This window comes from Tuber melanosporum (genome assembly GCF_000151645.1).
Source record: "Tuber melanosporum whole genome shotgun sequence assembly, scaffold_34, strain Mel28".
NCBI lineage: Eukaryota > Fungi > Ascomycota > Pezizomycetes > Pezizales > Tuberaceae > Tuber > Tuber melanosporum.
This window is the reverse complement of record NW_003299019.1, coordinates 412,197-435,515: the sequence shown is the minus strand read 5'-3', so window position 1 is coordinate 435,515 and position 23,319 is coordinate 412,197. Positions and strand designations below refer to the sequence as shown.

General features: G+C 48.0%; 4 protein-coding genes; 2 read left to right on the top strand and 2 right to left on the bottom strand.

Annotated features, from left to right (window-relative positions):
- Positions 1-13,907: 13,907 nt before the first annotated feature.
- Positions 13,908-15,211, top strand: GSTUM_00007269001 (uncharacterized protein; the record flags this gene model as incomplete). XM_002839299.2 has 5 exons in its annotated part: positions 13,908-13,995; positions 14,105-14,127; positions 14,194-14,431; positions 14,483-14,506; positions 14,619-15,211. The coding sequence occupies 5 exons, from the start codon at positions 13,908-13,910 to the stop codon at positions 14,825-14,827; spliced, it is 582 nt and encodes a 193-aa protein (XP_002839345.1). The 3' UTR covers positions 14,828-15,211.
- Positions 15,212-15,268: 57 nt separating this feature from the next.
- GSTUM_00007268001 (uncharacterized protein) lies at positions 15,269-15,582 on the top strand. XM_002839298.2 has 1 exon: positions 15,269-15,582. The coding sequence occupies exon 1, from the start codon at positions 15,357-15,359 to the stop codon at positions 15,552-15,554; it is 198 nt and encodes a 65-aa protein (XP_002839344.1). The 5' UTR covers positions 15,269-15,356; the 3' UTR covers positions 15,555-15,582.
- Positions 15,583-19,142: 3,560 nt separating this feature from the next.
- On the bottom strand, positions 19,143-19,605 carry GSTUM_00007266001 (uncharacterized protein; the record flags this gene model as incomplete). Its single annotated transcript, XM_002839297.1, has 2 exons — positions 19,143-19,464; positions 19,547-19,605. The coding sequence occupies 2 exons, from the start codon at positions 19,603-19,605 to the stop codon at positions 19,143-19,145; spliced, it is 381 nt and encodes a 126-aa protein (XP_002839343.1).
- A 2,011-nt stretch (positions 19,606-21,616) lies between these two features.
- GSTUM_00007264001 (uncharacterized protein) lies at positions 21,617-22,993 on the bottom strand (the record flags this gene model as incomplete). XM_002839296.2 has 3 exons in its annotated part: positions 22,876-22,993; positions 22,291-22,809; positions 21,617-22,063 (listed from the first exon to the last, which is right to left on the bottom strand). The coding sequence occupies exons 2-3, from the start codon at positions 22,465-22,467 to the stop codon at positions 21,617-21,619; spliced, it is 624 nt and encodes a 207-aa protein (XP_002839342.1). The 5' UTR covers positions 22,468-22,809; positions 22,876-22,993.
- Between the last annotated feature and the right edge of the window lie 326 nt (positions 22,994-23,319).

Here is a 23,319-nt window from a genome sequence, read left to right as displayed (position 1 = left end):
TAGCCTAGTTTTTAAGTCGAACTGAGTTGGCTCCAATTGTCTTCGCCATTGATAAAATAATCAGTCTTATCTACAGCTATATCTGCAAAGGTGGTCGTCATTACAACCATCGTAGGTTATTTGATTCCAACCCTTTGTAACTCCATACCCAACCGATAGATTTTCTTTGGATGACTTCCTATTCACACGCAGGAAGCCACTCCACTAGACTGGTAATTAATCTCTCAGTCGGCAATCTTTGGTTACTTTCTGGGTAGTTGGTTTCAGTAACCATCGTAGTATTTGAAAATCATCCCATGACTACAACGTGTTCCGAAACCCAGTTGCAACACTCCGTAAACTTTGTTGGCTTCTTTGGTAGTGTTTTTTGGAGTTCTAGACTCTTCTGGTGTATGAGATTGTATCGGTCTCTAGTAGAGATCCTTTACTATTTGATACCATCTCATTATGCGAAATCGTCCTGTTACTTACCGCCCATGCCAAAGGTCTCATACCTTTGAAGCCTAGTAACCCTCTGAGTAGTTGATGGAATTACTCTGTTCCACTTCTCAGGCCTAGCCGAAGGTCCCCTCTCATATATCCTGCGAACAGGATCCCGTCGGATGGACTGCGGCGACGTAAACGGTGTTATTCTAACACCTTCAATTCTGTGGTAATGTAGTCACAGGACGCAACTGAGATTGATATATGTGATGACGTGCGGGCTCCGTAAGGGAGCCGGAGGGGGGTGTTGGAGACCAGAGATTCCGATTCCAAGTGGGGTTACCCTACTTAGGGTGGTTTCTATGTATCGGGTTCTGGTATTCCTAACAGGAACTAGTCCGAATAATGAAGTATGGGATTGACAATAAAACTTTGGACGGGAACCATGCGGATGCAGCACAACGACGAAAAGAGATAGAAGAGACTTTTCAGTAGACAGAAGAGAAAAATGCAGCTTCCCAGGCGATAAAACAGGCTATCACGAATAATGCTATAGTATCACCGGATCCTAAGGTCCAATACCATTTGGCTGTAGATGCTAGTAAGCGTGGAGTTGGGGGGGTACTATTTCAGCTGGAGGGTATCACGGCTGGAACGGAAGCTACGAATTCCCAGTCCCACCAGGTAGCTGAGAGGATTGTTATATTCATATCATTTAAACTTACCGATACAGAGACCCGGTACTCAAATTCTGAGAGAGAAGCACTCGCGGTTATTCATTGTTTGGCAGAAGTCCGATGGATGGTTATAGCCTCACCCTATCCAGTTCTTGTGTACACAGACCATGAAACCTTAAGGACCTTATTGACCGGATTGGATAATGATACTCACGGTAGAATAGCTAAGTAGCAGGAAAGGATAGGGGAATATGAGTTTCGCTTGATTCATCGACTGGCTACAACACATTTTATTGGCATCGTGGACAAACTTTCCCAACTACCAACTCGTTTGATATGGAGACATACAGCTGAGGATAGTAAAGGTTTACAGCCAGCAATTCATGTTATTGTACCTGTGAAGGGTCTAGCTACCAATGTTCTGGTTACTTCAGAAATTCCAAAGCTGTTGCGTGAGTACAGGGAGTTCTGAAAGATGGGGAGTTGTGGGAGTCAGGAGGTAAAGATGAGAAGGAGAGAGCGAAATTGGGTGAATAATGGAGTAAGCGCAGTACAGGAAGCGGTAGCTGAAGAGAATGTCGAAACTGATGGACGATTGAAGGAGGCTGCAAGGAATATGAGAAAACGATGGAAGATTTGGCTAGAATCAAAGATGTATGGGACTGTCGTGAAGGGAAGACTAGATGAACTGGACTTTGTGATTATAGGAGCTGGAGAGGTGAGATTGGGAAGAAATGAGAGAAGGATATTAGAGAGGTTGATGCGAAAGTTTGTATTAGTGGATGGGCAAGAACCTAAGCTTTTCTTTCGGGAAAAGAATAGGCAATTGGCAAGTTGGGTATTGGAGAAGGACATAAAAAGAGTGCTTGGAAATTTGGATGAAGGTCATGGACACTTTGCGACTAGGGTTACTATCAGCCACGCACATGGAAAGGTCTACTGGCCATCTCGCTCAAAGGATATAGCACGATGGGTTGCCTCTTATAAAGCCTGTTAGTGGGTTACCAAAATTCAGAAAGCCGGGGTTATACGACCTATGCTACAGTTTCAGCCTATGGACATGATTGGGATGGATTTTGTGGGACCAATTAATCCACTATGCAAAGCAATGGGGAATCTTTATATTCTTATCGTAATTGACTACTTTTCTCGATTTCTTTAGGCTGTTGGGGTACAGAAGGCAGACCAGATCTCAACTATGAAAGCCTTATTGGATCATGTTATTCCGAGTTTTAGATGGCTGCTATCTGTTTATACTGATAATGGAAGCCATTTTACTGGAGTGATGATTTCCAAAATGTGGACAGATCACAGTGTTCTTCAGTTTACTTCAGCGATATGATATCCGCAATCAGTAGGACTTAGCAAACGCTACATTCAAATGCTTATGGGACGTATCAGACTTTGCTGTATTGCTGATGCTTCTTCTCGCTACTGGGGATTACACATTAGAGATGCCATTCTCAGTATCAACACTCAGTTCATTCGCATACATGGATACACTCCAGCAGAAATTCTTCTCAGCTTCAACCCTTCAGTGACGCGGAAGTCAGATGAAGGCTTGTCCAATTGGCTAAAACGAACTCAACCTGTGGTACCAAATCTACTGATCACCTCCGAGGAATGAATAAACTCATATCTGGATCAGCGAGATGAACACGGGATTGAGGCTGGAAGGAAGTTAGCTCAGGCACAGGAAAAGATCAATCCACGGATAACAGCCAGATACAAGCAACTACAGCCAGGAGATCTAGTTCTTCTTCGTGATTTTCAACTGGCAAAAGACAAAGAACACAAACAGGAACCTAGATGGTCAACACTGAGAATCTTGGAAAGGGTTTCAAAGTTGGGAGTCAGTGCACATGTCCAGCAATTACATGACCCACCTGGTATGACGAAACGGTTTCACTTTGATGATCTTCTTCTATATATACTGCAGACAGAAAACTATCCTATGCCGGAGATGTCGCATCTGGTGACTCATGGTCAGGGACATGGAGTAGAATATGTACAAGTAGCCATGGGGGCTATTGAGGGAGTTCTGACCTTAGGGCAAAGAGCGTTTGATATTTCTGATATTGGAGGTTGTCTTAAGCAATAGCGCAAGCTTTTGGCAGCAGTATTGTTTTCTTTCTGGTTTCATACAAATTGTTTAAGAGGAGATTAGACATCTGGGTCGATGTCATTGCAAAAATGGGTGCTTCTGTGGAGGGAAAAATTGCGTGATGATTTTTATTCTTAGTATACTATTGCTTTTAGTTAGAGTTTCTGAACATAGTCTGGGTTGGCGAGAGTGTGACTGTTGTGTTTAGTATCGTGGAGGAAAAGTTTTCACAGGACTGCATTTTTCCACACACCTTGAAGGTATATAAGAGGCTGTGGGAAAACACCATGGGAATGATATCAGCGATTGGTTGAACGAGCAACATCCCCGCATCACTACGACTTGGATTTTCAATTGTGTTTGTTGTTTTATTTCTTGTGCGCTTTAGTTACTTCAAACTCTCTACTCTACATTCCGCTTACAGGCTATACTTGATCCGCCTGAGTGCGTTGCGTGAAATAGAGCCGGGACCCACGATATCGTTTTTCAGTACCGCACCGCACCAAGGTATGACAGATACATTAGCGAAACAAAATTAGCTGATTTATTGTGAACAAAACCAACCACAGTCACAATGATGCCCAGTGTTCCCAAGAGTCCCGTCCCTCTTTTGTATAATATTGCCGGCAGTCTTAGGGGTTGACCTATAGGTGCTGGCCGACTCATGGTAGCCCTATTCTAGAAAGGGTCAGAGAGTTATCTATAAGACACCTACCGTCCCGGGCATTTATCCGGACGGACGCCAATGTACCAGTCCGTCCCGGGCATTCACTGTGGCACTGCAGTCCGTCCCGTCCCCACCCAAAAGACGGGCGGACTGGACCCTAGGGTTCGCTGGGCACTCAATGCATCACATACTATACCAAATACAGCCAACACCACCATCACCACCCTCTCCTCCTTCCCCGGGATTCCCACGGACCCCACTATTGCCGCCCCTTGCCTCTGCTGATATTCCAATCGAGAGCGAGAGGGAGATTTGTGCCCTGCTAGCCTACCCTTACAAATACCCGTAGGAACTCGCCAAGCTCGCTATACATGCGCAGAGATATTTTGCATCTGAGCTGCGAACTAGTGCCCTAAATAAGCAGCAATCAAGCCAGGCCCTGAGTGTAGAAGGGGACGGCAATAAGTTTTCAAATAAGTGGTTGGAGGGGAAAGCACGGCGGGGGGGAAGCTGGGGTGAGGGATGATGAGGATGAGGAGGCGGGTAAGGAGGTAATAATGGGGGTGTTTGGGGATGGGTTGGGGAAGACGGCGGATGGTGTTGCAGGGGCAGGAGAGGGCTCTAGGAAGGGGGTAGTATGATACAAGCACGCGGGAATATGTTTTCGCACTCACCACTTTGTGACCCACCAGTTTGTAAGGATTTTTTACATGTAAGCCACTTTGATGCGTTTCATGGGGATGGATTCGGGGGGGGGGTTGATGGTAGGGAGGTGGAGCTGTTTACTAGATGGTTTGGGGCGAATTTGTTTGCTGATAGGGTGAATGATGGCTGGGATAGTGAGGATGGGAATGGTCAAGAAGATGCAATACTCCTGGACACGGCTGGTCCGAGTGAGCACCGGTGAACATGTTAGCGGATGCCGGATGGGTTTAGCTAGGATAAATTTAAGGAATTAACTTTGGTGTGTGCGAAAACATATTCCTTCCCGGGTGCTTGTACCAGTACTCTCACTTGCCTATTAGGCCAGGCCTTATTTGGCTGCTCAGGTGGCCTTCCGCGCTTGGCGGACTGGAGAAGACAACCCGGCGTGCTCTGAGGACCGCGCTCCAAGATAGCACGGGTGGGTAGATGAAAACACCACAGCAGCGAGTGTCCGAAAATCTACGCGCATAAGCCACGGTATGTACAGGTTAGTACGGCGATACTCGGGCAAGACAGGAGTGTAGTGCTAGCATAAAACCGCTTCATAATTCTTCAGTACTGAAAGTACTCCATTGGGTAGGGGCCTACAATAAATATTATGGTATAAAAGTTACGATGCGGTAGCAAAATTCTAGCAGTCCACAACGCCAGCGCCCGTATCAGATTCTCCCTAAAGTGCAACACAAGCAGTCACTCACTCCCACTGAGACATCCAAAAAGCGAGTGTGATAATGGCCCATCAAATCCCATCCCCGATAACCCCCACGTTCCCAGCGATCATGCCCCAAACCTTTCTCCACCTCCGCCTCCTCTTCCGGTGCCCTCCTATTCCCCTTCCCCTTCCCCCTAACGGGGATCTTGGCCTCCCCTCCTTTTCCACCTCTTCCCTTTCCTCTGAATCGCCAGCCCCTCAACTTCGACCTATAAGGCAAACACACCCTCCAAAGTCACCCCGGCAGAGCACAGGCATGCCGCAACTTCCTTCCCGAACATCTCCATCCTGACCGTCTCCTTGTCCACGACGCGCTTCGCCAATTGCACGCCGGCACTGCTGTCCCTCCGCGCCTCGGCAGTGGCGATAGTGAAGGTGCCGTTGTCGTCGACCTTCTCCTCCAGCGTGGTGAGGAGGGATTTTTGCCCGGACGCCAGGGCGGAGAGGAACAATGTCTTTTGGCGGGAGGGCTTTTTGCGAGTTTATGAGTGGGGTAAGTTACTCCACTGCTGTTAGGACTTTTAGGATCGGGGGCGGGGGGAGGGGTGTTTGGGGTGGGGTTTTCTTAGCTGTAGCCGCGGCCGCGGGTGCGGATTTGGAATGTGGGGTCGTGATGGGGGCGAGTTGAGTGAGGGTCTGGCTTACGGCAGAGAGGACTTCCACCACTTCCCGGCGGGCGGAGAGGTATTCGTTGCAGGAGGCGTTAATATCGGAGAGTAGGTCTTCGAGGCTTGTTCTCTCCCTTCTTTCCCCCGCCCCTGTGATTTCCACGCCACCCGTGGGTGTGGGTAAAGCGGTAGAAGCACCGGGTCCGTCGACGATCGCCGTATGAGGTAGTTGCGACTCAACCCGGGCGATCGGCGCATCCCTGGTCCGGGCGGGAGCCTCATTCTTACTCCACCTCCTCCCTCCCCCTTTTTCCTGCCCGATACTCTGCGGCTCCCTGAGCCGCCCGGGTTCCCGCAGCAGCGAATCATGCATTGGAAGTATTGTCTTTTCCAGCCTCAGCAACCGGGCAGACAAGTCCTCCGTTATACCCCCACCATTACCACCAACCGACGCGGAACCGTTATTACTACCCCCCGCCGTTATGGCCGCCGTCAATTCCACCGGGGGATTTGGCGGTGAGTCGTTGAACAGAATCCTATGCTTATCCTCCGCCTCGAGAACAGCGGGATCGTTGAAAGTCCGCAGGTAAATCTATAGGATCTCCAATTTTTCGAATTGGCGCGTTGGGGACAGGGTCGATGTGTATTCCCCAATCCATTCATTGCCTTCCTCCCCCCTCCTCGCCCTCGTCGTTGTCGGTTTTAGCATCCTCAGCTTCTAGAGCCTTCCTGGCCTCCGCTTCTTCGCGTAGTGCCTCCAGATACTCTTTTCGGATACACCCACTATTACCCACCCCTCCCCCGCGACCCGATTCAAAGTCCCGGAAGCGTCGAGGTTCGTCGCGGCTCCCAACGCCACTGGTTGTGCACTTTCCCACGGAGAGGTTGGCCAAGTGTTGGGTCACCATCTAGCGAATGTAAGTTGCCTCTGAGGGTATTTAGATGTATGGTTTTGGCGCGGATTGAACCTGTGGGAGAGGGAAATCTATATTGTGGCAGTGGCGATGGCCGTAACGTGGTATACCTAGTTATGCGTCACCCCCTAGTAATGGGTCAGTTTCAGCCGACATGTAAAAACTTCAAAAAGCGCAACTACCAACCCAATCTTTTCTCCCAGGACCCATTATTTCGCATAGCGGGGGCTATAGACCTAGTCCTTGTAACTGTAAAATATAATCTGAAAATATATAAAGCCAAACCTGTGACACCACAAAATCATAATTTATCACTCTGGTACAAATGCTTGTTTTTGGAGCTTAGGGTTGGGAAAATCGCAAGGATAAATACCCAGATATTAGGCCATAGGTCTCAGGTTGATGTAGGAAAAATATCACATCAAGGCAGCAAGGATTAAAGGTATGATAGGCTATTCTGTTCCATCTTGCTTATTTTCGTCAAAGATTTCCTTCCCAACACAGCACTCCTACAACTCCCGAATTTTCAACAAGTTTTCCAAATCCGATTTTTGATGTCTCCCAAGAGAGCTGAGAGGGAGGGCATAATTCTAGCTACTTTGCAGCACAGAATTGATCATCCTGAACTCTCAGTATGCAGACTCGCCACACACTTTGGTCTCTCCAATACAACTCTGCAAAACCGCCTTCGACACAATACTACACCTGCCCCAGAGGCTCGTGAGCACTAGCAACTGCTTGCCAAGGGCGAGGCGAGTGTCATTAATGACAGGATTAAAGACTGTGATGATACAAGGGTACCTCTCCCCCGGATGAAGTTGGAAGAGAGCGGGCATGTGTGGTGATCGGGGGAAGGATAGGCGGATGCTGTTGTACTTGATTTATACACTTGTGTTCGCCGCTTAGTTAGTTTGTGGGGCATCGTGCCATCGTGTTGCTTGTTGAATGAGAGAGTGTTACCTTCACCGCTTTTAGTCTTGCAGAGTTTTTCGCATACTTTAGTTCATCGCCGTTGCGATCACAACCAATCACTCGTTCGTTTCAGTTGTCGTTTTGTTGTAATGGTGACCGAATGGTCTTCGGTTATTGTGATGGTGACCGAATAGTCTCCGGTATATGTAAAGGACACATTGGTGTTTGGGAAAACTCTGCACGCTAGTGCTGTAGTATAAAGAGGAGTTCCGGCCTCTGTCTGAATACTGAACAACGATTTCTCTACTCTTCCCGGCGTATGTTGCTACACGTTTCAGGTAGTCAAAGTTTACCAGCAAGGAGGATGATGCAGCTGGGGGTGCAAACACAGGAAGAAGGAGTAGGAGGGGACCAAAGGGGGGCGGTGCAATCACAGTTTTGCGCTCGCAATACAATCATATTTTCATATCAGGAGCCCGGTACCGCCCGTAGGTAGGTGGGGTGGTATGTATTGGGCTTTCTCAATTTTTGTAACTTATTTACCTAGCTTCCAAAAAGTGTTATCCATAGCAACTATTCACTGGTATTATTCGAAAAGGTCGAGTGATTGTTGGTGATAAGGTATCACCACACCACCATTCCTAAATCCACTAATCACATTCACCTACCCGCCCAGCAGTTGTGAAAACAGGAGGACGGATTACCAGTGCATTTATGGTACTCGCGCTTTGGGGGAGGGCGCCGGCAAGCGCTATCGACGGTGGGGCCGGCTGGAGATGGTGGCTTTGGTAATCTTCCGGCAGGGATTGAAAAAGTTGTCGTTGGGTTTCTCTCCTTTGGAGTGTTCTATAATATCGCTAAACCTGACGTGTTTTCGATATATTCCCACGCTTCGCCAGCACGAGCCCGCTGTCGTCCACCTGGCTGAAGCCGGCCAAGTGTCTTTTGCGATGCGTGGCTGGGAAATAGGTGCTTGCTAAGTGATGTTTTGTGATCTTGATGAATAAGGTTTATCAACGCAAGGAAGGGGTGGCGCCGTTAATTGATGCTGTGCGCTCTCATAGGGTATCCAAATCCATCGCTGAAAAAAGCCCGATGAGTGGAGGACTATCCGTCCGCTTCTGAACGGTTTCCCCAGCCTCAAATGTTATTCTAGATAGTAGCAATGGTCCACTGTAATTTTTTGTCAACATGCTCCAGGGCCTCTAATACCAAGGTTCGGATTTCGCCTACACCTCCTATTGGCTTCTAAATTACAGGATTGCCTTTGGGCTGCGGGAGAAGGTACAGTAGTGGGTTTCCAGGGATGAGCAAAGTAGAGCAGAAGTCCTGTGGGAGGGGGTGGCGATACAAGGATAAATAAATTATATTGAAGGTCCCCACGGATAGTGGCTAAGTTGGGTTTAGTAGGCGAGAAGTCCATGTTTTTCACCCACAACGTGGTGTAGAAACCAGCTACACCACTATACCCGATTATTATATTGGGGTCACCTCGTCGCATCACTTCTCATGCGCCAAAATGTAGATTTTCCGATCAAAACCCTCCCTGAATTTTCCCCCAAATCTCCTTCGGCGAAGTACTCGTTTCTGAGGGAAATGGTTTCCCATACTAGTATGGTACTCTCACTTGCGTGTTGAGCCACACTCTATGAGTACTCCAGCATACTAGTCAATTCATGAAGTATGCGGACACCTTGGCACAGTGGCCGCCTGTCTTGGTGCCAAGCATCCGGATATTTTATGCATCCACTAGTACTCGAGTACGGTACCAATTTCCAGTCAAACCAAAATGTGTGGTCCCACCCTTCTGCCATCCACCCCCCATCTCTCCCTCCTTCCTCACCCTCCGGTTCTTTCCCCCTATAACTCAATTCTGATTATGAGCTCAATCTTTGCTTCTTTTTTTTCCACCTAATAACACGGGTCATCTCTATTTTCTATCCAAGATATTAGTTACACAATGAGCACATTGTGTAATAGTGACTACTCCGATTGCTACCGGTGGAGACCTGTTAGCATTGAGCTTAAAAATGGCAGTTCTGTCCAAGGCTCAACTGTCTCATACTATGAAGGTCAGCGGAGAAGCGGTCACACAGCCACAATTCGATCACCGAAAAGAAGACTTTGACCGAAAACGCCAACACCTCCGGTACGATAACACCTAAGCCCCACCCGACTGCTCCCAAACCTTCCTGCGACCCCGACAAAAGCTCCACCAACTTCATCCAACCTCCTGCAGCTCTATTCTTGAACGGAAAACATCTTTTTCCCGACTCCGAGATCATGTCAACCGATTTCAAAGAGGTTCCAATGGGTATGTCAGATCTTCGGTTGGAAATGGGGTTGCTATTGGAGGAGCGAAATCATGGAGCGCTCAGATCCGGGAAGATTGCAAATCACCTGGTTGCAAACTGGATTAATGAAAACCACGAAATACTGGAGAATGATGACATACGATTCGAATACAATTATCTGAGCCAAACAGTTCAAATCCAAACTATGGCACTCCCGATTCACGAATCTCTACACATATATTTTGGCCGCGAAGTGATCCTCGCACTAGCCGAAAAGTTTGGTAGACGACGGGCGGGATATATGGTTACCGTTGCCGGTTCTGGGACCAGTATGAGGCCCCGTATATCCTTCTTTAATTCATTTTAACTAACATTTTCTAGCCTTCTCTGGTTTTACGGGAGACGGATTGGGCACCTCGCGAAAGATTCCAGATTGCTACATTCAACTACGAGGAGGAAGATTCCCAACGGTTGTATGCGAGGTGGGTTGGGCGGAGTCGTTTGAAGACCTAGTGCAAGATGCTCGCCTATGGCTTCTTCATACAAATGGAGAAACCAAGATTGTAATCGTACTTGCTTTTGCTGAAGAGAAGCCGAAAACAGAAGTCGTATCTGGCCGTCTGCATCCCGAGCCTATCACCCCCACAACAGCCAACGATGATGGGGCGACCCTCTCCTCCACTAGTAACTATCAGGAAATATCTTACACAACAACCAGCAACCATGAAGCGAGCGTTCCCCAAATCACGGGCGACGAAGCGACTACTCCTCCCACCACTGGTAATGAAGCGACCACCCCCCCAACTACTGGCAATGGCTCTGAGGAAAGCCTCATTAAGAGCATTGATGGGGGAACGGACCTCAATGATTTAGCGGAACAGCTTTTCGCCTTAAACGAACAAGGGAAGCTCCAACACCCGTTACTTGCAAAAGTACATGCAAGCCTACATATTTTCAAGGCATCCAAAGAAGGCGATGACATTGTGGAATCGTTTTTCCGCAAACTTGTTACCAAAACAACCAGCAGACAGTGCGGCACCCAAGGAGTTTGGAATAACCCTTCATGATATGTTGGGAAAATTGGTCCCTGCCGGACATGATCCAGAACAAGAGATTACATTCCCGTTAGGCGATCTAAAGGAAGTTATCGAAGACTCTATTCCACGAACTACCCGGCTCAGGGCTAGCGATCGGGCGATCAAGCTGTTAAAGGACACTGTTGGATTGGATGAGGAGCCTACATTTGTCCAAAGAAAACGGCGGCGGCTAGACCCCTTTGGTCTTTGAAAGTAGTTGTTCTCCACTCCTATTCTCTTGTAATAGATCTTTTTCATAGCAATAAACATGATCAGACCAATGAAAGTACTGGTCAGAAATAACTCAGACCATGGTCTTATTCTTCCCTTGTACGAACAAATCCTCGACTATGCTCCTCTGATAAGGGTGATCATCCTCAAACAGGGGAAGTATCCCAAGCCTCACATGGGCCAACCTTGGCCATAATTTGTTAAGCCCGGCCAAAGCTGAGCCGGAACCGGGCATAACTCAAAGGGGCCCGGGTTGTAGCATGCTCCAACCCCATCGAGGCTTGGGGCGAGCCCCGGCTGGCTGGTTTGCCTTGTGTATCAACCAACTACACCACGGGACCAGAAATCTATCTTGGCCTTGGGCACGTTTCTTTCATATCAATCGGCTAGACGTACTATACGTAACTTAAGTTGTGCTAACGGAGGCTTTGCCAAAAGACTCTGCATGTGAGGCAAATGCGGCTCTGGACCAACCAAACCTCTAGAATTTGACTCTGTATGCGAAATTGCAAAGTCCCCAATCGCCGAAACAATCAGTCTATGTACCGTAACCGTCCCAATGTTCCTGCCGATTATGTAACTGCTCACAGTTGCAAATCTTGCAGCACGTCTACGACGGCTCTACGGCGCTTTCACGCTTAATCCAACCAAAGTCCCACCACGCGAAAATAAAAGTTGTAAAAGAGAGAGAGAAAAATGAAAGACATATTCGGAAAGGCTTAAAATGGTGTGTGAGGAAGTTAAAAGGACATTTAAAGCATCGCAGAATTTTTGGTCGTGGTTCCTAATTCTTAAATTCACATACTGTACAAATAAAATCTTCCTTGGAGCTGTTAGGCATGTCGTAGACGTGCCCAAGATTGTGGCTCCGCCACAACCTTGGCACGGTTACATTCAGGCAGACGGTATAACGGGAATACCCGGAAGCTAGATCAGGCTAGGGTTGAGGGTTGAGTGCTTATATAAGCCTTGATCCCCTGTTGCCGCCCAAAGCCTCTCTACAGGCACTCGTATGTTTGCTTTTCTCGGTTGCCTTCTTGCATCCGATCCACCAGATCCTCGACCGTAAATGCATGTCTTCCTTTCTCCCCCATCCCCAGTTAGAACGACATCATTGACAGACCAAGATAGCCAAACATGCCGTCTGCTGATCGTTCCGAATGGCGCAATACTTTCATTTACGCTTCCAACAATCGTGATACCGTGCTCGGAGGCCTCTGGGCCACCCCGGGTATTACAAACCGCAATCTCTATGCCATGCTAGATATTTTTTGTTTGTTTAGCAACCCTTTCGAGCTACACGACGAGGACGGACGGTTAGTTGAAATGGATGAGGCACAGCTTCAACCGGGCAATTACTATATTGTTACTCAGGGTGGCCTTCTTCTGTGCTTTCCATCTTTAGCCGCTACTCACTGTGAATAGGTGACGTTATTCTCACTGATGAGGCACCGCTACTTCGTACGATTTCGTTGCAGTCCGGAACCCGTGTTGCTGCGTTCCGTGATGAAGTACGTGCACGAGACGGACGCTGCCTTTTCACCGGCCACCGATCAGGCAGGTGGATAGGCTTGGAAGCCGCTCACATCTTTCCCCTGGCATACGAGGGGTACTGGAAAGATCATAACTACGGCCGTTGGATTACCGTTCCGCCGACAAATCCCTCCCACGGATCGATCAACTCTGTACAGAATGGGATCTTGCTCGATTCCAGTATGCACCACTATTTTGATTCCTATCATTTGACAATTAATCCCGATGTATGGATGGCTAGATCCTCAAGTCTTCGCAGCTAATAGTTGTGTAGGATAACTACAAGATCGTCTCCTTCGCAGAGGAATCCCTTCAATTTAACCTCCCTCACCAACTTGATCAGACGTTCCTCCAGAATCCACTCCGACCGGTCGATCAGCTTCTCCGCTGGCATTTTCGCCAGGCAGTGCTCACGAATATGAAGGGAGTTGGGGAGCCTTGTTTTGAGAACGATTTCCCGCCTGGCACGGACATGATGGGTGAGATCATGAGCGGTCCAAAGGCTGGAGAGAGGATGGAGTTTGAGCTGTTTAGCCGCTTTAACGCAGCGGGGGGTTCACACGTGGTGAAGTCTACCTAGAGCACTACTAGCACAATATTCAATAAAACTGGGTTTACCGGCGGTGTTCGCTCATAAATTCACGGGAAACCAAGCGGGCCCGGAGGTGTGATGTTAAACAAGACGAGCAACCAAAACACTTTGTTCCAAGTACTACCATGGGCGGACCCTCCTCGCAGCCCTCCTTCCAACAACCACACCAGACAACATCTTGCCTTCAAATGAAACGCCATGAGAATTACCATTACCGGAGAACGATACCTGCAGCCTCGTTCTACTTTGCTACCCTCGGTACGAGGCCCCACTATAGCCACGGTTATCGACCTTTCACCTCGGGAGTAAATCGGATAAAGAAGGACGTATCATGGTTTGAGGGCAAATGGGCCGAATGTTCGGCTGGAGGTGATAGAACGTGTCAAGGCAAATGTTCTACTATGAGAAGTGTATAAGGAAGCTGGTTCTTCTCTTTATTTTCCTAAGTCTTTGTCGTCTATGAGCAGATACTTCCGTCTTCCTTCGCTTCATCTCCTATCACTGTGTTCAGTCATTCGTTTCTTAAATCTCCGATCTTATTTCTATTGTCCTTCTTCATAAAAGCCGTCTATCGTTATATTTGTCCATACCAAATAAAAGCCCTGTGTGATTCGGTTACCAAGGATTAGATCCGCTGTGCCCCACTACCCTTTTAGTTGTTCAAAACGCTTGCACTCCGGTATGTCTTAAACCATCGGGGCTCTTGTTTTTACGGTGTCGTTACTTACGGAATTCCGGTGATCAGGGAAACCGCAGTGATGGCGATGCCAGTGAGCTGCCCGCACATGACCAGAACCTGGGTAGTTCTGAAACTCTCGTCTTGCCGGTCATCACTCACATTACCAACCCGCTTTGCGTTTGGTTGCGATCATGGTTGCGTCGAGAAAACCTATTCTATGGTTCAGGTCACGATAAATCTACACATCCGGCGATTGTTCAGCCTGCTCTGGAGCGGGAAGAGCTCACCGCCGAATCACGGGATGGTTGTGGCGGGACATCACACCCGTGCGTCGGTGATCTTCACAGCGAGTGAGTAGAGAAGCTGTTTCTGGAAGCGGGTAGGTCAACGCCGAATTACGTGATAATTATGGCGGGGCGCCAATCCCGCACACTGCCCCGCATGGTTCAATTAGATATATTTTATACTAACATCGCCGAAACGGCTTACAGCTAGTTATCTACCTATACCCCCGGATACCTATCCAATATCAAAACACTACCATGGTCTGAATACCGCCTCGCAAAACCTTCACTACGGTAGAAAACTACCTACCGGGAATGATCTATCCGGCAACCCCACAGGAAAATGGCGGCCAACACGCGCCATCACTGTCGCCGCCCCAAAACTCCGAGGACCCTTGCACAAGAGGAACCGGTAGGGGCAAATCCCGCCAGGTCCATCACTTCTTGGCCCTCTTCTTCGTCCTTCCCCGCGTCACAGGCCCGGAGGCAGGGACAGGAGATGCAACCCGAATCGCGGGAAGGTCCGGCGAGGGTTCACAGCCGTAGGGAGGCGGCGGCTCGGGGGCATCAACGACCGCAGAGGCCGGAGAAAAAAACAACACCCGAGAAGATTACCAATGCGGCTACAGGGCCGCAGGGAAAGTCGACCCGTTACAGATATCCGCCCGCCACCCGCCCAGTCCCATCTAGCGTTGTTACCTGGACGCCTACACTTTCTTTAGCATATGTTTAGTTTATACGAGTGCGGCCGATAAATATATTCGTCACGTGCCTTATCTAAGGACACATCGTAGCCAAAAGGTGCACCGAAATTTTCTTATCAGACACACGTGACGAATATATCTATCGGCCGCACTCGTACTGTAGCGTTATATGGTTGTTTGGAGACGGGGGTAGGATAACAATCTCATTTTGAAACCCATCTTGCACGGCCCCCATGTATGCATGTACCGGCCTGTGTGGATGAGGTCCGGATTGGTGATGAACCATTGGCGGGACGAGCAAGAAGCATTTCTGAAATTCAAAACGGGATGCGATATTGTTGACGAGGAGAAGCGGCTAGAGTCAATAGCAGGGTTTTATGTTCTTCCAACCTCTGAACTGACGTCTGTATTTTTATTTCCTGGTATCTGTTGCCAATAGTTTACTGCAGGGACCTGCAGTCAAATTGTCTCAACTAGAATCGTTCGTGATTGTATGAGGTGTTTCTGAGCGGCTCAGCCCCCACCCTGATTCGCTAAGTTGGGTTTAGTGGGTGAGAAGTCGCTGTTTTCCACCCTCGCCGTGGTATAAACCAACTACACCACGGAACCACGTGAAACCTTTAACCCTAACCCCAAATGATGCCTCCAATTTTGCTGTCCTCCCTTCGGTTTCCCCATCCGCCCCGAAGCAAGCCACGCAAGTGTTTCTTAGAATGACCCTATCCAGCCCTCTTCGCATCATGGCGGTGTCGGGCCTCCAGGGTGGTGGTCGCTTTCACTACTCGAGTAATATCAAATCCGCATGACATCACATGCAGGGATCTGCATCCCAGCGACCTTCTTCTGGATGACTGGCCTCTCCCCCTGGTTGCTCGCATGTCAGGGCTGGCACTGGGAGCTATTGACGCGCAGAGGGTGTCTGAGATTTCAGTGGGACTAGGGTGATGTCGATGAACATGCTGGTGCGGTGGTTGATTCCTCTGATGAAGGTGAGACTATCAGTGTCGAGGAAAGCGTTGGATCAAATTCTCCCGTGAGTGAGGAAGAGGAGAGAAGAGGGCGGGCCGCTGCGTTCAGAAATGGTCCGGCCCCAGCCGTAAAAGTAGCACCGCGAGAACGGAGGAGACAGTAGATGAAGGTTCAGGTATGATCAAATTGTGATTAGGATTCTTTGATTCTGGTCGGGGCTAAAGTAAGAGAAAGAAGGAATAAGGTGGAATAGACGGCAGGAAGGTGCCTATTGGTATGTGGAGGACAAGCACGAGTCTACCGGCTGCTGCGGAGGAAGAACGTATGTACTCGTGCCTACAATCTAGGGGTGGTTCTGACTTTTCTGATAGGGAAGGCTGAGTGTTAGGTATAGCATTCGCTCCCCCCTGCCCTCGATATTGATTACTCCGTCTGCTAGCATCCCTGGAGCAAATCGCCTATAAAGAATAGATGATCGGGTATGCGTCATTCCACAGATTTCGACATACCATCACATAACTCTACGCCAATGTCTTAGGATACAGAAGTGGACGCCCACGACCCGCATCGTGCTCAAAGAATGGAGATGCTCTTCTCTCCTATTACTTCTACACCGGAGACTCAACGCGTCGTTAGGACAATTCTGCGTGGGGAATGTGAGTCGATAGTAAAGGAGGCAGAGGAAGGTAATAAGCGGGTGCAAAAATATCTTGTTGCTACGGATTTGAGTGGGGAGGCCCAGCATGCTCCCCAGTGGACAATTGGAACAGTTCTGGGAGATGGCGATGCTCTGATGGCCATATGCGCCACCAATCAGGATATGGTGGAAGATGGCCGCATGATTTTTCCGGATGGCAAAATAGCGGGAGAATTGAGTAGCAATGCTGCCGCCATGGGGACCAGCCTTGGCTATGAACATGCCTCATACACTCGGAACACTGTCTCCAGTATCCAACATTGGTGATATTTCGGAGAGGAGCAGGGAGCGATCGGAGGCAGAGCGGAAGGAAGAGGTTCATTGCAGCAGAGGCAATCGTTAGGCTGGTGGGAAAGCTTTTGGGGGAGTCGAGGCTGCAGGTTGGGGTCGCTGTAGGGGAAATTCACTCCGGGAGTCCGAAGCGTCTTCTCACTGGAATCCTGGGTTTGTAATTCATTTCTCAATATATGGTTGTCTGGCCAATATGATTTAGATCGACTTTATCGACCCTACACTTATGGTCCTTGGTTCCCATGGTAGAAGTGCACTGGGGGGTGGGCAACCTGAATTCCGCTCTATTATTTTTACATCATAAACTAACTCATCACCTAGCGTCCTTCCGGGATCCTTCTCGAATTACTAGGTCACTGAATCCTCTATCCCTGTCATGGTTTCCCAGAAAAAACTCAAACATGCTAAAAGGATCGCGAAAACCAACGTCCGGCAGCCCCATAACCTCATGACAAGCACTCAGGCTGCCTCGCCGGTGCAAAGGTAGACTGATTACCATGCCAACTTGTCAGAGGGTAAGTGGTGGGATGTCCGAGCTTGGGAAAATGGAGTTTTCTCGATGGATTTTATTTTTTTCTCTTTCTCTTCCTTTTCTTCACGTCTGGTATCATCGTCATCATAATAGAGGATATCTAGTCACAGACTCTCACTCGTGTAAATAAATTATGCTATTAATTTTATTAATGACCGGTCTCACTCTCTCTTACTGTTCCTTCATCTGGCTAAAGGTTCCCCAGCCGTATAAATTGATGAGCAGCCGATTAGAGCCAATGAAATATATGGCGTTGTGAATGAAGAAGGAAAAAAGAAGAGAGTTAAAAGTGAGAAAAGAAATTTTTTTGGCCGGGCTCGAACAGGAGACCACCAGTGTGTTAGATTGACGTAATAACCAACTAGACTATAAAACCACATGATGGAAGGAGTATTAGCTATATTTTAGGATCTAATGGAATTTTTCTGCCTCTTCGGGTCAGTACAATCCCACGTTCCCTACCCATCCCTCCTTCCATACCACCCCTTCCACCAACTTTCTCACGCCGTACTTTTTCTCTCACACCATATCACTAGCCCGGAACGAGGAGTGATCAGAGAAAAAAAGTGGTTGGTGCAACAAGACTTTTGTTTCCGCACAGTATCTGCGACATGAATGATCACTCGCCTCGCCCCCTACGAGGGTCAATTGCATATTCGTGAAGCCCGACTTGGGCACTTAATGAGTTCTGCATCACACTACCACTCTATCGTATACTTAAACTATTGGTACCCTTCCACCTTCCCGTACCTTGCACACACCCAATCCTGCTTGTTTTCATCTCCTCATCACCAACCCCGCGCCCCGCTTGCATGCACCCCCTTCCCCCAACGACGCATGGTTCCCGCACTGATAACCCCAAATCCACCGCGCGGAGGATATCATAATAATAACATTATCAAAAAATCATAAGGGAAATGTTTAGCTGACCTGGCAAGATACATACGAGTAGGTTGTTGAGCCTCTAGGTGCGCTGTGCGGTGTGGAGCAGCTCTCTCGGGGAAGCTTGACTCACCTAGCGAGTTATGATACACTGGTAACTTTGCGGGAGAGGGAAGCGGGAGAAACAAAGAGGATAGCTGGAGACTGCGGTGTTTGTCGGGACTGTTGGGGGGTGGCGGTGGAAGTCTCTCTGGCGCTAACTGTCGTGTACATCTGTACATCATTTTTGATATCTGATCGGATTTTGGTAGGAGACAGGCATCAAGGCTTCAGGCTTGCGGTAGCGCACGTGGCGCCGTGTCCTGAAGGAGCGGAAGTGATAGACGAAACAGTGTATGTAGAAGGGACTGGGCTCGTGATAGTGTAGGGTAAAAGCTATAACTAGCGCGAGAGGGGGGATAAAATAAAAAATAAAAATAGATTTCACCTAGACTCGAACTAAGAACCACCAGTGTGTTAGAGTGGTGTGACAACCAACTACACCACAAAACCAAATACCGTAAGTTTGTGGTATGATAGCAGCTAGCCAAGGTCGATATCTATTCTTCCATCATACTCGTCTCATGCTCCCACAACAAGCTGCCGGACAATAAACCTCATTCCCGTACTGGGTCAAAAACTCCATATGAGGTACCCCTCCCGATCAGGAAGGCCTGCGCCTGCCGAGAATTCCTTGCTTCAAAGGTACTAACATCCTTCCAGCCATTCCGTTTGATTGGATACCGATCTCTGTCAAAAATCTTTAAACTACGAAACATGGATGAGAAGGACTCAAAGTTCGCCAGGACGACTGTATCAACGAGTATGTCATCACAGAGCTCCATGATGAAGAACTTCTTCTCAGCACCGCATTTATTAAGCAGGCAGCTATCCTTATTCTCCACAAAAATCGAAGCAGCCCCTGATTCCGTTTCAAGGCTCTAAATAACACCCATTCTACATTCCATCCCGTTTAAGCGAGACAGCAGCCATGATCTATCAAAAGGGTTTCAACCGCTACTGTGGCTTAACATAGAACCTCAGAGTGCGCCCGATTGCTGAGAATTTATGAACAAACATCAGTGCCAAATCACGTGGTTATATAAAATATTGCAGTTCCCTAGTTACACATCACCCGGCCGCCTACTCTTGGCTCAGGAGTGACCATTGCATTGAAACGGCTAAATAGCTCAAACTCCATTCTCTCACCAGCTTTTGGGCCTCTCATAATCTCACCCATCACGTCTGAGCCAGCCGGGAAATCATCCTCAAAAGTAGGCTCTCCAACACCCTTGATATTAACGAGGACTGCCTGGCGAAAGTGCCAGCGTAGGAGGTCATCAGGTGGCCGGAGTGGGTTATCGGCGAACGTCTGGTCAAGATGACGACCGGCGATGTGAAAGCGAGCGAGATCAGCTGTGAAGCACACGATCTTGTAGTTATCCTATACAATTATTAGCCACGAAGCCTTGAATATCTAGCCCTACATACATCAGGGTTAATTGACACATCATAGGAAGCAAAGAACTGGTGCATCGTGCTTGTGAGCATGATCCCATTCTGGACCGAGTTGATGGATCCGTGGGGCTCATTGGCGGGGGGAACGGTGATCAAACGGCTGAGGTTACAATCATTCCACTGCCTCTCGAATGCCAAAGGAAATATATGAGTCGCTTCGAACCCCCTCCACTTGCCGACATGAGCATACATCGCCTGCTTGCCTGTTATAATGCATCGCCGATCTCGCTGGAACACAGCATCGCGGAACGATGCAACACGAGTCCCAGAGGGCTACGACACCGCACAAATTAGCGGGAATTCTTGGGTGCACTGAAGGAACCTATTAACCACTGAGTAGCGGCCAATGATGGAAGCAATGAAGAAACCTACCATTAGTGACAACAAAGTAATTGCCTGGTCGAAGCTGTTGCCCATCTTTCCCAACCAACTGTTTGCGGTCGTCATATAGATGGAAAGTATCGGTAAAGGAACAGATAATCTCCAACATGGAATAGAGATTGGCGTTGGTAATACCTTCAGAGGCCCAGAGGCCTCCGAGCAGAGTATCACGACTGTCGGAAGCGTAGATGTGGGTATCACGCCACGCTAAGCGATCAGTGGGCGCCGTGGTTGGTAGACTATCTTCATCTGTCACGGACATGCTTTGGTGAAAAGGGAGGAAAGTTTGTGCTAGGTAGAAGGAATGGTTGCGATGGAGAGTTATGGGATAGGTTGCAAGGTGGTGACAAAAAAAGCAATCATACACAAACATCAGCTAGCGACCGGGTAATCTGTGATTATATAAGCACAAAAACCGTGATACAGTGGAACCTCCCATAATTCCAGCAGATTAGGAGTAGCCCGATGCTAGAAATAAAGGGAACATGGAATATAGAGGGGGGTCTTGGCACAGGAGACGGGGGCATGATACCAATTCGAGGAACGAGTGATTTCACACGACGACAAAGGAAAAAATCTATATCGTTTGAAACTCATGATAAGTATGATACTACTCCATAGCACTTTCAGCTGTAAGTACGACGGGGTACTTCTTCATATACCGGTAGTGGGCTCCACATTTTCGCCTTTCTCCCCACTCCAATTTTTCCCGGACAGGGTTTTTTCTGGAAATTAAGATCCTTGGAATATGCTGGAATCGGAAACTATAAGGGACTTGGAATTTTCAGAGGGAATCCCCATATCTCAAGCAGTGTAGTTCTCCAGGGTCTGGAGTTAGTAGAGGGTTGGAAGTTTGGGAGAGGGGAATTATCAGAGGCTCTACTGTAAACAGTTTAGGCCTCCACCCTGAACCTCTGCTTATTTCTGGTATCATATAATGAGTTGTGCTAATAAGGTTTCAAAAGCCAAAATTATTATGATACAATTGTTTTTTTTTGTTTAAGCTAACATGTTTATAATTGCACCAGTAGAGAACGCCGATCCAACCCCAATGCCGACTTGAGAGAATGAAGAGAAGAGCCCATGGTAGATAACACACAACTCCATGGAACACAACAAAAAAAGGAAAAAAAACACTAGCGGTCACCTAGTATTTCCGTACCCATTTCATTAGGTCATTAAACTGAGACGATTAGGCCCCCATCGCATCATCCGATGTTTGCGACTCAACATCTAACCCCAAGTCCATATTAGGCATATCTCTGCGCTCACTCCTCATTCTTTGTTCGGCCCATGCCCTCAGCCTAACTAAACGGCGAATCTTGGCTTCCTTTGGCACGCCTTGTACTTCGAGAATCGCTTCGTTGACTTTATCCGCCACTTGTCTTCGCAATGCTGGGTCCATCAGCTCTGCGAGGGGAGGAGCTAGATTTTCCATTGGGAAACATAGAAGCGCCATTGTGCGTTCAAGATCTTGCAAGTACTTTGAATTACCAGGCGCTCGAGGCGCTAGATGAGTGGTAGCAAATGCTAATGCTTCGGAGATGTCACCATCGGGAGATTGAGCGCAGTTTCGAATCAATTCGATAAGCTGGAGTCTTAAGAGTGAAAAATGCAGAGGAAGGTTCGTCTCGAGAAGCTACGTCAATTTGAAATGTTAGTAAGCCGCGAACACCATAAATGCGCGAATATCAGAACCGAAAAAAAACTCAACCAGATATGCTCATGTCGAAGACTGAAGTTTTGACTATAATTTTCATCACTAGCCGAAAGGCGCAGTGCGCTATCCTGAAAGTAATCATCGCAATATATATATACAAAGCAAGAACCGAAAAATTTAAAATTAAAGGGAAAAATTCCACTGACTTCGGGATGCAGCTCATTGATTCTTTCAATTACAGTCTGGATATCCCCGTGATGGATTGCATGGCGAATATCAACCCGTTCTTGGCTGGAATCAAGGTCAACCTGATGTGACATATTCGCTTCCTGAGCGAAGTTGACCGCAGCGGATTTATATCCCTCGATAATGAGATAATTCATGACCAGAGTGTTAAGGTCCCTACCATCCCAAAGATTAGCCACTCGATCCAGCTAAAATTCCATACCATAGATAAGGAGTAGTAGAGAATAAAATGCCAACAGCAAACAAGGGCATTATCAGAAATCAAGCTAACATATTCTCTAACATGGTAATTTCGGAGAGATTCCCAACTTGTACACATCGCATCATTTTGCCCAGTATTATGAGGGGAAGATGAAGGTTAAAAAAGTAGTGGGGAGAAGCCTGCCCAGGGCGTACGTTTTAGAAACTTTCACCTGGTCCACCTTCTTCTCCCAGTCCGCCCCAAGGGCATTGCGCGAGGAGGTAGTTGTTGGGTGACTCTAGATGTCAAAGATTCCAATAAGCAAATGCCCGTAGTTGGAAGGTTCTCGGAATTCGGAACGTACCATATTTGCTGGATAACAGACGGGGCACCCAACCGGGTGGGTGTTGAGGAGAAAGAAAGACGAAAGGAAGAGGGGTGGAGGGGAAGAGAGGGAAGAAAGAAAAGGATAAAATGGGAGGGTTGGGGTTAGGTTTAGTGTGCTGAGGTAAGACTAACGAACGAGAGAGGGCTCGGATTGAGGTTAGCGTGTTTGTGTAAAAAGGAGTACGAGTACAAGTACTCGCTGGCGGAGGGATGAGAGAAGAAGGGAAGGAAAGGAGATAGTCTTCACGATCTAATTGACTGTAAGGTGGAGGAGAGCGATGTGAATTGTGCCAAGAGCCTCCCTCATTGAGAACGCATCAAGCCCAACGTGCTGCAGGCTACATAGTTCAGCAGTACTAATATGGGTACAGTACAAAATGGTATAAATACAATCTCAAACGCTAGTTAGACTAAAAGATAC

Excerpts from the sequence above, each read along its gene's own strand:
- GSTUM_00007268001 (XM_002839298.2), top strand. The coding sequence starts at position 15,357 with ATGTACCGGCCTGTGTGGATGAGGTCCGGATTGGTGATGAACCATTGG.